Genomic DNA, 13,991 nt, shown 5'->3' with positions numbered 1-13,991 from the left:
TTCAACACGCCCAGCTGAGTGATGCTCGCTTGGAAGACCCCGCACAGGCGCTCTTCGTAAAACATCCTCCGGCGCGCCCAACACAAGGCGGTACGGCATTCTCACGAGAAACTAGTCTGCTGTGTCCCAACGTCCAGCCAGCCTCTACGTCACCACCACTCTCACCGAGAGGATTCTCAGGATGGCCAGAGAGATGCAAAATCCCCCTAAAGATTTCCCAGACCATTATTAGTGTCAGGTCCTAAATTTAGAGCCACTAGGGTCAAACTGAGGAGTCAAAGGTTAGGAGGATGTCTTAAAAGCCCCAAACTGTAACACAGCCAAAAAGCTCAAAATAGAGGATGGGACAACACATTAGGAGATAAGCAGTCAGTAGCTAGTCTAGCTGTCCCTCTGGTCGACTGGCTGGGTCTATTTTCTATCCCACAGAGTAGAGGATGGATGGGAGGAAGGAACTCCTTGTTTCCTGTAAATAGAGGGAGGAGTGCAGCAGCTATCATTGTTTTGACAACATGAGCAGCGTGGATGTTGTTCTTGTCTGACAGTCGTCACATTGACCTGTGAAGGGAGTCTTTCCCTACATGCCCTGGGGTCAATTGGAAACATCCACCCGTTGATTTATGAGATTCTTATCAAAACTGTAGGCAGATGAATGGCTTCTTGACTAACAGGAATGCAGACGATGTTTGAATGATTTCACTAGGAAGGGTTTTGTCTGACCTGGGAACTTGTTCCATCTTGAAGATGAAACCACACTCAGGGGGAACAAATGGCACTCTGTTAGCAGCTTAGAAATCCAACGGTAATGACTCAGAAAGGTGAACAAAATAGTCTGCTTAGGGGTTAATGACCATGAAAACTTTTGAAGCATAATTTCTCAGGCTCATCAACCCATTCCAATGTTGGGAACAATTACAGATATGAGCTGACTATAGTCTATCATTTCAAACATAGCCATTACCATACAAGGGAAACAGAGGTGTCTGATACTTCAATTACTGCTGCTCTACAATCCACATCAAAGCTGACATTAAACCCATTTGACCCTCAGTCGTGACCCAGAGAGAGCCCCTTCCAGGCTGGGTCTGTATTGTCTATATATGCCCCCAAATAGAGTGTCTGTCTGGAGGAAACCGTGTTGGGAGGAAGTGTGGTGGCACAGGTAGATGAGGCAATGAGACTGTCCGTGTCTCCCTGACAGGACACACACACCCTGGATATAGCATTACAACCCAGGAGGGAGGAAGAGACCCATATCCTTTACCATCATCATGACGGAATATGGGCTCACAGCTGCTTGGTTGTAAAGACGATGAGAGGCACAATTTAGGGATGGGGAGACAGGTCTATTTCTAGAAGAAAAAAAACATTTGGAGGGTGGGTATTCTATGTCCAAGTGTCATGGGTTCAAGATTTGGCAACAATTTAGAACACAAAAATCACAATATCTCACCAGATATCTCACCTCTCCTCTCTCTTTGAAGCTCTGATATGTAATGTGTTGATGTTTGGTTTGGAGTAAGATGCCAGTGATGTAATGTGAATGGAATCTTAATGTTCCTGTAACAGACACATTGTATGCCTCATCATATGTTCCAAGGCCACAACTTCTAAAGACACAGGGGAAACAGATTTAACAGCAACAGAAGGACAGTCAAAATACTCACTTGGTAAATTTTGGGGGATTATGAACACACAATCGGTAATTTCTACAAAATGTATCTGACTCTATCAAACAGATAATTCCTTTAGAAACTTTGTTTCTCATGCACTTAGTTCTTACACACTTGGGGATAGGTCGGACGTCATAATGCAAAGTTAAATGCATTTTTCTAATATGAGAGAGATTCCTGATATGTTGTTTAGAAGACTAATTTCCTGGGCATTAAGACAGATTTAAAGGCCAGTGCAGTCAAAAACATGATTTTCCTGTGTTTTATATATATTTCCACATTATGAGGTTGAAATAATTGCTCTTTGCTAAGAAGATATTTTAGTATATTTTTGACCATTTTAATTGGAGATAAAAAAATTGCAGCAAGGTACTTACAGTGAGGGAAAAATCCCCTGCTGATTTTGTACGTTTGCCCACTGACAAAGAAATGATCAGTCTATACATTTAATGGTAGGTTTATTTGAACAGTGAGAGACAGAATAACAACAAAAGAATCCAGAAAAACGCATGTCAAAAATGTTATAAATTGATTTGCATTTTAATGAGGGAAATAAGTATTTGACCCCCTCTCAATCAGAAAGATTTCTGGCTCCCAAGTGTATTTTATACAGGTAATGAGCTGAGATTAGGAGCACACTCTCAAAGGAAGTGCTCCTAATCTCAGTTTTTTACCTGTATAAAAGACACCTGTCCACAGAAGCAATCAATCAATCAGATTCCAAACTCTCCACCATGGCCAAGACCAAAGAGCTCTCCAAGGATGTCAGGGACAAGATTGTAGACCTACACAAGGCTGGAATGGGCTACAAGACCATCGCCAAGCAGCTTGGTGAGAAGGTGACAACAGTTGGTGCGATTATTCGCAAATGGAAGAAACACAAAATAACTGTCAATCTCCCTCGGCCTGGGGCTCCATGCAAGATCTCACCTCGTGGAGTTTCAATGATCATGAGAACGGTGAGGAATCAGCACAGAACTACACGGGAGGATCTTGTCAATGATCTCAAGGCAGCTGGGACCATAGTCACCAAGAAAACAATTGGTAACACACTACGCCGTGAAGGACTGAAATCCTGCAGCGCCCGCAAGGTCCCCCTGCTCAAGAAAGCACATATACAGGCCCGTCTGAAGTTTGCCAATAAACATCTGAATGATTCAGAGGAGAACTGGGTGAAAGTGTTGTGGTCAGATGAGATCAAAATCAAGCTCTTTGCCATCAACTCAACTCGCCGTGTTTGGAGGAGGAGGAATGCTGCCTATGACCCCAAGAACACCATCCCCACCGTCAAACATGGAGGTGGAAACATTATGCTTTGGGGGTGTTTTTCTGCTAAGGGGACAGGACAACTTCACCGCATCAAAGGGACGATGGACGGGGCCATGTACCGTCAAATCTTGGGTGAGAACCTCCTTCCCACAGCCAGGGCATTGAAAATCGGTCGTGGATGGGTATTCCAGCATGACAATGACCCAAAACACACGGCCAAGGCAACAAAGGAGTGGCTCAAGATGAAGCACATTAAGGTCCTGGAGTGGCCTAGCCAGTCTCCAGACCTTAATCCCATAGAAAATCTGTGGAGGGAGCTAAAGGTTCGAGTTGCCAAACGTCAGCCTCGAAACCTTAATGACTTGGAGAAGATCTGTAAAGAGGAGTGGGACAAAATCCCTCCTGAGATGTGTGTGCAAACCTGGTGGCCAACTACAAGAAACGTCTGACCTCTGTGATTGCCAACAAGGGTTTTGCCACTAAGTACTAAGTCATGTTTTGCAGAGGGGTCAAATACTTATTTCCCTCATTAAAATGCAAATCAATTTATAACATTTTTGACATGCATTTTTCTGGATTTTTTTGTTGTTATTCTGTCTCTCACTGTTCAAATAAACCTATCATTAAAAATTATAGACTGATCATGTCTTTGTCAGTGGGCAAACGTACAAAATCAGCAGGGGATCAAATACTTTTTTCCCTCACTGTAATTGTTACCCAGAAAATATTTGATATTGAGATAAAAAGGCTGCATAGTGTACCACCGTATGAATCATAATACCCATAAAAGCTAGCGGTCAAAGAGGGAAATAGTTCCAATCGTTTTTCCACCATTCATTTTTTCCCATAGGGGATTTTAAATAAGGGCTGTGTTTCGTGTAGGCTTACCCTGGTGTGACGTTTTGATAACCGTGTAAATCTCTCTAGGACAAGGTAACTTTTTGTATTTTTGTACCCCTTTTTTCTCCCCAATTTCGTGATTACAATCTTGTCTCATTGAGAAGCGCTGCATCTCCCCAAAGGGCTCGGGAGAGGCGAAGGTTGAGTCATGCGTCCTCCGAAACATGACCCGCCAAGCCGCGCTTCTTAACACCTGCTTGCTTAACCCGGAAGCCAGCTGCACCAATGTGTCGGAGGAAACACTGTTCAACTGATGACCGAAGTCATCCTTCAGGCGCCCGGCACAAGGAGTCGCTAGAGCGCAATGAGCCAAGTAAAGGCTCCCCGGGCCAAACCCTCCCCTAACCTGGACGATTCTGGGCCAATTGTGTGCCGCCCTATGGTACTCCCGGTCACAGCCGGTTGTGACACAGCCTGGGATTGAACCCCAGGCTGTAGTGACGCCGCAACACTACGATGCAGTGCCTTAGACCGCTGCACCACCTGGGAGGCCCAGGACAAGGTGACTTATCAATATATTTGCCTGTATTTGAACCCCCCAAAATGAAATGCTAATTAGCTGCTAATGTGGCTATGAGTGCCATGATGATCTGGACGAGACTGCCGAAGCGAAGCAAATGTAAGAATCTTTGGATTAACTATCTAATGTTAGCTAAATGTAGTAATGAATAAATTGGCTAAATTTCTTTAAATGGACAATTCTGTGAACTGTCTTGAGCAAGTTTTAAATTGACACAATACCTGTTAGCAAAGGTGTCAGCTAGAGATGACGTGCAGGAGCTTGCAGGGATTTGTTGTTTTGTATGATGTCTACTTTGATGCTAATTAGCATTTTCGAATTTCAGAATAAATAGAAACAAATATATTGATAAAAGTCACCTTGTCCGAGAGAGATTTACATGGTTATAGAAACGTCATGCCAGGGTAAGTCTACATGAATCACAGCCCTTATTTTAAGTGCTTCTAAAATCCCCTATGGGAAAAATGAATGGTGGAAAAACGATTGGAACCATTTCCCTGTTTGACAGCCATACGTTTTATGGGTATTATGACACCTCCACCATGGGGCTCTATTGGACCTTCAATTTACATTCCAATTGTAATGTATCATATGGGGGGCATTCTATTGCTCATAAAAATCACTTCGTTAACATTTAAAAAACGCGTTATTATACCTTTTATGTGTTAGAAATGTAATTAATCTGTACATAATGTCAACTAGTATAGTTTGCCTAATAAGACAACTGTTCTGCCAGTGCTGTGCTTATGGTTTGTGCATTGCCTTGTTTATGATGCCATCTATTGGCTCTATTTGAGCATTGCAGACATTTCTGGCCATGCTTTTATGTACTACCGGTTCGCCAAGATACCAATGGCCGCCTCCATAAACTCCGACGGCATGAAAAATATGTTGCAATTTATGAAACTTATTGGGCAACTGAAAGTAAGACATTTATTACGATAAGGTTTATTTAACGGCACTATTCATGTGATGAAGCATAATTTCAACCCATGTTTGTTTGCATGATTTAAATGAATAGTATAACTTACCCTACCTTTTTTATGGCTACTTTTTGACAACAATTTCTTTACCTCCATCCTGCAGCGCGTGCCACGGACGGGCTGGGTCTACAGGAACGTGAAACAGCCGGAAAGTGTGTCTGACCACATGTACAGAATGTCCATGATGGCTCTGACGATAGCAGATCACAACGTCAATAAAGAAAGGTAAAGTTGGTTTGCAAACTAGATCATCTGTTCAAACTTCAAACATTGCAGGTATAATATAATTTGTTATAAACGTTGCATTACTTTCTTTGACTTTTTCATGCTTAATTACTAGGTAAGGCCTACAATGAAGTATTATATTGGATGCAGGTATTTATGGAATTCTTTTTTTATGAATGACCTACATTTCTCTCTTAGGTGCATGAAGTTGGCCTTGGTTCATGACATGGCAGAATGCATTGTGGGTGATATTGCACCAGCAGACAACGTTAGTAAAGCAGAGAAACACAGAAGGGAAGAGGCAGGTTATTTTTACAAACCTTCCATGGTGTCAAAATGTAGGAAATTGTAGATTTGTAAATTCCTCAGAAATATCAGTCAATGACAATCTGTCCTTTCTCAGGAAGCAATGCGGCACCTCACTGGTCTTCTCCAGGAGGGCTTGAGGAAAGAAATCTATGAACTCTGGGAGGTCAGTCACAGCTGTTTTCCCACTTTGTTACATTCATCTTTATGTGCCTGTAGTATGTGTTTGTTTCTCATCTCTCCAATCAACCAGCTGTTAAATTGGTCTTTCGGACGTGGTGGAACGCTATCCCTCCACATCCCGGTTCAACCCTAATGCTAGCCTCAACCCTACCTTCATGTCCATACCCCAGCTCAACCCTAACTGTCTACACTCTTAGAAAAAAAGGATGCTATCTAGAACCAAAAATGTCTCTTTGGCTGGCCCCATAGGAGAACCCTTTGAAGAACCCTTTTTGGTTCCAGGTAGAATAGTTTTGGGTTCCATGTAGAACCCTTTCCACAGAGAGTTCTATATGGAACCCAAAACGGTTCTACCTGGAACCAAAAAGGGTTCTCCAATGGAGACAGCTGAAGAACCCTTTTGGAACCCTTTTTTCTAAGTGTAGTATCAACCACAACCCTAACTCTATACCTTCATGTCCAGACCCCGGCTCAACCCTAACCCGAGCTTCAACACAACCCTAACACTAATCTAGTTCCCAGACACTTCTGCCCAAATGCGCGAAGAGTCTGGTGAACCAATGCGTCAAACTTGGCCTTCGTCATCGTTAGTCAATACAGAGAGCCAGAAGAATCTCCCGGTGCATCTCCCACAACACCTTCCTCCTAAACCTTCCTCGTACGTATCTTGTGCACCTCAGTTTACGTTCCGCCTTGCAGTTGTGTGATTCGCTAAAATTAAATGATGACAAATACTTTACTCAGTAGGTCACGCCCATAGAATTCTATGGTCACTCCCACTAAGGCCATTGAATCGTTGATAACCCAGGCTTACAGTGCATTCGGAAAGTATTCAGACCCCTTGACTTTTTCCACATTTTGTTACATTACAGCCTTATTCTAAAATGGATTAAATGATTTTTTCCCTCATCAATCTACACACAATGCCCCATAATGACAAAGCAAAAACGTTTTAATTTTTTTATTTACAGCTTGAGTCTTCTTGGGTATAACGCTACAAACTTGGCACACCTGTATTTGGGAAGTTTCTCCCATTCTTCTCTGCAGATCCTATCAAGCTCTGTCAGGTTGGATGGGGAGCATCGCTGCACAGCTATTTTCAGGTATCTCCAGAGATGTTAGATCGGGTTCAAGTCCGGTCTATGGCTGTGCCACTCAAGGACATTCAGAGACGTGTCCCGAAGCCACTCCTGCGTTGTCTTGGCTGTGTGCTTGGGGTCGTTGTCCTGTTGGAAGGTGAATTTTCACTCCAGTCTGAGGTCCTGAGTGGTCTGGAGCAGGTTTTCATCAAGGATCTCTCTGTACTTTGCTCTGTTCATCTTTCCCTCGATCCTGACTAGTCTCCCAGTCCCTGCCGCTGAAAAACATCCCCACCGCATGATGCTGCCACCATCGTGCTTCACCGTAGGGATGGTGCCAGGTTTCCTCCAGACATGACGCTTGGCATTCAGGCCAAATAGTTAAATCTTGGTTTCATCAGACCAGATAATCTTGTTTTTCATGGTCTGAGAGTCTTTAGGTGCCTTTTGGCAAACTCCAAGCAGGCTGTCATGTACCTTTTACTGAGGAGTTGCTTCTCCCCCGATTGCTAGGAAGAGTCTTGGTGGTTCCAAACTTCTTCCATTTAAGAATAATGGAGGCCACTGTGTTCTTGGGGACCTTCAATGCTGCAGACACTTTTTGGTACCCTTCCCCAGATCTGTGCCTCGACACAATCCTGTCTCGGAGCTCTACTGACAATTCCTTCGACCTCACGGCTTCGTTTTTGCTCTGACATGCACTGTCAACTGTGGGACCTTATACAGACAGGTGTGTGCCTTTCCAAATCATGTCCAATCAATTGAATTTACCACAGGTGGACTCCAATCAAGTTGTAGAAACATCTCAAGGATGATCAATGGAAACAGGATGCACCTGAGCTCAATTTCGAGTCTCATAGCAAAGGGTCTGAATACTTAAGTAAATAAGGTATTTCGGTTTTTTATTTTAAATAAATTAGCAAAAATGTATACAAACCTATTTTCGCTTTGTCATTATGGGGTATTGTGTGTAGATTTATGAGGGGAAAAAAATCATTTAATCCATTTTAGAATAAGGCTGTAACATAACAAAATGTGGAAAAAGTCAAGGGGTCTGAATACTTTCCGAATGCACTGTATATGCGCTGTGCGCAATAGCCTGGGGACAAGTTTACCCTAACCTTAAAGTGGAACTGACAGGATTTTAGCAACATGAAATCTTATTAAAATGTGTTGATAAACACCCCCAGGAAGAATATGACACCTTTTCTTTTTGGTTTTACATTTTCTGACAAGCGAGCATTTAGATATGGTCATTTCCACATTTTCATAAATTCCTAGAATGTTTGGGACATATACTAAGGTGTTTGTGACGATTCTATAGCAATACATTTATTTTAATTTTATTTTTATTTAACCTTTATTTAACCAGGTAAGCCAGTTGAGAACAAGTTCTCATTTACAACTGCGACCTGGCCAAGATAAAGCAAAGCAGTGCGATAAAAACAACAACACAGAGTTACATATGGGGTAAAACAAAACATAAAGTCAAAAATACAACAGAAAATATATATACAGTGTGTGCAAATGTAGCAAGTAATGGAGGTAAGGCAATAAATAGGCTATAGTGCAAAATAATTACAATTAGTATTAACACTGGAATGATAGATGTGCAAGAGATGATGTGCAAATAGAGATACTGGCGTGCAAATGAGCAAAAATAAATAACAATATAGGGATGAGGTAGTTGGGTGGGCTAATTTCAGATGGGCTGTGTACAGGTGCAGTGATCGGTAAGGTGCTCTGACAACTGATGCTTAAAGTTAGTGAGGGAGATAAGAGTCTCCAGCTTCAGAGATTTTTGCAATTCGTGGGTAAGCGGCCGTGCGTTTGGACAATTAATAGTAACTGCAGTAAATAAAACCTAAAAAAACATCTGTCTCGTCCAGGACCGGAGTCTACGCAGACCGGTGCGCCATAGCCAAGCAGACCTTCAGTAGGCCTTTATGCAAATAAGCCATTTGCCACGAGGGCCTGCCAACATTCACTTTGAACTGGACTGTGTGTTTACAGGTAGTAGCAACTGCACGACTTTAGATCATTAGAACACATTCGCCAAAAGCCAGAATATACACCTGAATGGATTTCTGCAAATATGTAAATACCACGGGAGGCCTCTTACATTTGGGAACATTCCAGTCCTATTGATCAAACAACCATGAAAATGTATGCTCTATCCCTCAGTTATCAACAACACGACCAACAACTAATGCTAGCCAGAGCGAGATTAACTAAAATATAACGAGGGAACATTATATAAACTTTCTCAAACTTTTTAAGCTAGTTGGCCGTCATAAATTGAACTGATAAACTATGGTGGAATAGTAGCCTGCTCGTCCTTCTGCAGCTTGCCTGCCAATGCATGCTTTTCCCAACCCACGTTTTGACAACTGAATGGGAACTTGCCTGCCTGTCCATTTGATCTATGAAAAATACATTTGATTGACAAATAGCTGAGGGTAGGTTCATAAATTGCCTCCAGTGTGTCAGTGCGCTCTGGGTCGTTCATAAATTCAGAGCGTGGTCAGATTGTCTGTTCGTAAATTCAGTGTTTCGCTCTCTGAGCGTTCAGCGCGCACACTACACGATTGACACTGGAGGCTCTGGCCGAGGAGTAGGTAGGGTTGATCCGAGCGTTCCTCACAACGGCAGTCAAGCACCCAAGCTAACTGGCTAAAGATACAAATGAGAGAACACCTCACTCTGACCATTATACTCGCCCTAGCAGAGATGGTCAGGCTGTTTACATGTTGTCTAGAGCGTTAGTGACTGTTGCTTTTTTTGCCTACGTTTACTGACACAGTTCATATTCAGTGGGTGTTGCGCGTTTGTAAACAGTGTTGCCAACTTAGCGACGTTGTCGCTATATTTAGCGAGTTTTCAGACCCTTCTAGCGACACATTTTCAAAAAAGCGACTAGCGACAAATCTAGCGACTTTTTCTGGTGTTATTGGAGACTTTTGGAGACTCTGACGTGAAAGCAGGTATCATTCTTACTCTTCACAACGAGCAGCGGGTGCTGCCGTAGGCCCCACCTAACGTTAAGTTCCGTGCTTTTAGCTTGCTAAATAAAGGGCTACATAAATAGATACGCTTATTAGCCACGTTATGACTGACTTGATCATTGTCCTTGCTAGTTTTTTTTTGTAGTAAAATTCCCAGCCTTTGAAACTGAAAGTGAAGTGGGTGGAGGGCAGCAAACAATGTACTACCATTAGGCCAGCTGTGATTTACAACCTGATAGCAATATTTTTTGGACTACCAACAAATGTATTGGTTAATTATATTAATCATGCATTGAACTGCATCCATCTATTCTGCCAACAATGCCTTAGTGCAGTCCTTCTCAAATAGTGGGGCCCCGGGGAACATGCTTTTTTTTGCCGCAGGGAGTAGGGTTTTGATGACATGACAAACTCCCTGTGTGAGGATCTACTTTTTTGTAAATATGTCAGAGACTGAGCCACAGCTGAAGAGCTATTCAAAATGCTGGACTGCTTCCTGACTGAGAATGGGTTAAAGTGGGAGAACTGCATTGGTGTTTGCAGTGATGGTGCACAGACTATGGCAGGGATGAGAAAAGGACTTCGGGCACTCATCAAGAAGGCCTCACCTAATGCTGAGTGGACACACTGTGTTATACACAGAGAAGCACTGGCATCAAGGCACCTTTCCTCTGAATTATGTGAGGTTATGACTGACATTGTAGGTGTAGTCAATTTTATAAAGACCAGACCACTAAAAACAAGAGTCTTCTCTGCTATCTGTGAGGTGATGGGAGCTGAACATCAAGCTGTGCTGTTTCACAGTGAAGCAAGGTGGCTGTCACGAGGAAAAGTATTGTCCCGAGTTTTTGAGCTCAGAGAGCAGATAAGAATGTTTTCGGAGCAGGAGCACAAGTATGACCTCGCAGAAAAATTTAGTGATGAGAACTTACTGGCAAAACTGGCCTACCTGAGTGACATATTTGGAAAGCTAAATGAACTAAATCTACAGCTTCAAGGGAAAGATAAACACCTCCCTCAGGTCACAGACAAGATCAGCTCTTTCACTCGAAAGCTTGCAATGTGGGGCAGGCGACTTGATGAAGGAAATACTGATTCATTCGAGAACCTGCATGAATTTGTTGACACTACTGACTATGATGCCACCTCAGTGATTCCATATATTAAGCAGCATTTTTCATCACTGATGGGATTCTTTAAAAAGTACTTCCCTGAAAACAGTTCCCAATATGACTGGGTGAGATATCCTTTCAATGCACCAGCTCCAACTGGTTTCAGCTCTGCAGAGGAGGACCAGTTCATTGATATGACGTCTGACTCCACATTGAGACTGAGGTTCACATCACAGACACTGAGTGAATTCTGGCTGAGTGTAGAGAGGCAGTATCCACTCTTAGGGCAGAGGGCCATGGACATTCTTCTTCCTTTTGCAACATCTTATCTTTGTGAGACTGGCTTCTCTGCTGTTGCTGCACTGAAGACCAAGTACAGGTCCCAGCTAAACATTGAGCAGGAGCTGAGAGTTGCAGTATCATGCTTCAAACCCCGCTTCGAAAAGCTGTGCACTGCAAAACGTGCTCATTGTAGCCATTAATCCTGACTTCCTCATTTTGATAAAAAAAAATCAGCACAAATTGTTCATATATTGTGCTCCTGAGTTAATGTTGCTGATCAATTTGAATGTATTATTATTTATTGATTATATTTTATTTTATTTTTCAGTATGAAATGGTCAAAAAAAATTACAGTTTAAATAAGGTTTGAATATTTTTTTTAAAATTTCAGGTAAATTGATGCACTTTAAGTATTTTCTGTTACAGACTAAAAAACAATGTTAATAAAGTTATTCTTTGTTCACCTCCCGAGTGGCGCAGTGGTCTAGCTAGCTGTACCACTAGAGATCCTGGTTCGAATCCAGGCTCTGTCGTAGCCGGCCGCGACCGGGAGACCCATGGGGCGGCGCACAATTGGCCCAGCGTCGTCCAGGGTAGGGGAGGGAATGGCCGGCAGGGATGTAGCTCAGTTGGTAGAGCATGGCGTTTGCAACGCCAGGGTTGTGGGTTCGATTCCCACGGGGGGCCAGTATGAAAAATAAAAAAAATAATGTATGCACTCACTAACTGTAAGTCGCTCTGGATAAGAGCGTCTGCTAAATGACTAAAATTTAAAAATGTAAATGTAAGTTGATCTATATTTCTTTCTTTTATATTTCTTTTCTTTTTCTTTCTTTTTTTTCTTTAATGTTGATAAGGATACAATGTTATGCAGAGGTGTACTTATAACAATTTTATAGACAAATTATACTATTTACAGTCGCGGCGGAGAGTTGGGGGGCGCGAAATGTTTACTTCTTCCTAGGGGGGGGGCGTAACAGAAAATAATTGAGAAGCACTGCTTTAACCCAAGTTGCAGGAGCCCAGCTCCGGGTAGCTCCAGCTCAATTTAACCACTGCCCACACCGTGTGCCCAGGAGTACGAGAGCCAGGCGAGTGCTGAGGCTAAGCTGGTAAAAGAGTTTGACCTGCTAGAGATGATTCTGCAGGCCCATGAGTACGAGGAGCTGGAGGGGAAACCAGGCAGGCTACAGGAGTTCTTTGATTCCACACAAGGTAGGTACTACCTCTTCTTTAACCTGGTAGTGAGGGCTGATGATCGGCTCTATGGGCTATCTAAAGGTGGTGTACATTTTTTAAAATCTCCATCCACCTCAGGCCGATTCCACCACCCAGAGGTAGTCCAGTTTGTGAAGAGTCTAAATGAAGAAAGAGCTGGTCACATGGCAGCTGGAGGTGATGGGTCATCTGGGAGCTCAGAGTCCAAGAAACCAAGAACAGACTCCTCCTGACTTCAACATTCCCACTGAATGACGCTACATTCAGCTTGTGTCAATGATTTTGTGGTAGCCACTGTTCGAACTGCTCCTCACATGACATGGTAGAATGTTGTCATGGAAACCTGGTGGTTCTGGTTGGTGAGTTGTGGAATAATGAAGCAAAAGATGTGCTATCGTTGAAAACAAACGTGTGCCCTGTTTTACTCCCAAAATGCTCATTTTATTTTACATAGATGGACAGGATTTTGAAAGTCATTTGTTTATAATTAACGTTTCCGGATGTGCACATATTTCACCTGTACAATTCCTGTGATGTATCAGAAGATGCACCTATTTTATTTTGTTTTGAGTTGTTTGACCTCTTAAGCTGTAAGGCTTCATTAAAACCATTGGTTATGACTACTAGTTATATGACTACAACATTTCTTGGAAATAATTCCCATAGGCCTACACGTTCCAATCAATAGAAACTGCAAATACCTCAGGCTCCATTATAATAAACCTAACGCAATGGTCAATCTAAGCGCTGGGCGGTTTTATGCACCTCCAAAGCATTTTTTTTTTGGCCACACCCGTTGCTGACAGGTGTATAAAATCGAACACACAGCCATGCAATCGCCATAGGAAAACATTGACAGTAGAATGGCCTTACTGGAGAGCTCAGTTACTTTCAACGTGGCACTGTCATAGGATGCCACCTTTCCAACAAGTCAGTTCGTCAAATTTCTGCCCGGCTAGAGCTGCCCCGGTCAACTGTAAGTGTTGTTATTGTGAGGTGGAAACGTCTAGGAGCAACAACGGCTCAGTCGTGAAGTGGTTGGCCATACAAGCTCACAGAACGGGACCGCCGAATGCTGAAGCGCGTAGCGCACAAGATCAGTTCGTCGGGAGCTTCATGAAATGGGTTTCCATGGCCGAGCAGCCACATCACCATGCGCAATGCCAAGCGTCGGCTGGAGTGGTGTAAAGCTCGCCGCCATTGGACTTTCATGGTTCGAGCAAGGCCCCTTAGTTC

General features: G+C 43.0%; 1 protein-coding gene across 1 annotated transcript; it reads left to right on the top strand.

Moving 5' to 3' along the window:
- The first annotated feature begins 5,182 nt into the window (after window positions 1-5,182).
- Window positions 5,183-13,381, top strand: hddc2 (HD domain containing 2). The gene is made up of 6 exons (XM_041861153.1): window positions 5,183-5,286; window positions 5,449-5,570; window positions 5,769-5,871; window positions 5,974-6,042; window positions 12,614-12,752; window positions 12,855-13,381. Exons 1-6 carry the CDS (start codon window positions 5,188-5,190, stop codon window positions 12,986-12,988), a joined length of 666 nt encoding a protein of 221 aa, XP_041717087.1. The 5' UTR covers window positions 5,183-5,187; the 3' UTR covers window positions 12,989-13,381.
- The last annotated feature ends 610 nt before the right edge of the window (window positions 13,382-13,991 follow it).

This window comes from Coregonus clupeaformis, chromosome 33 (assembly GCF_020615455.1).
Source record: "Coregonus clupeaformis isolate EN_2021a chromosome 33, ASM2061545v1, whole genome shotgun sequence".
In the NCBI taxonomy this organism is placed as follows: Eukaryota; Metazoa; Chordata; class Actinopteri; order Salmoniformes; family Salmonidae; genus Coregonus; species Coregonus clupeaformis.
This window is presented reverse-complemented; position numbering and strand designations above follow the sequence as displayed.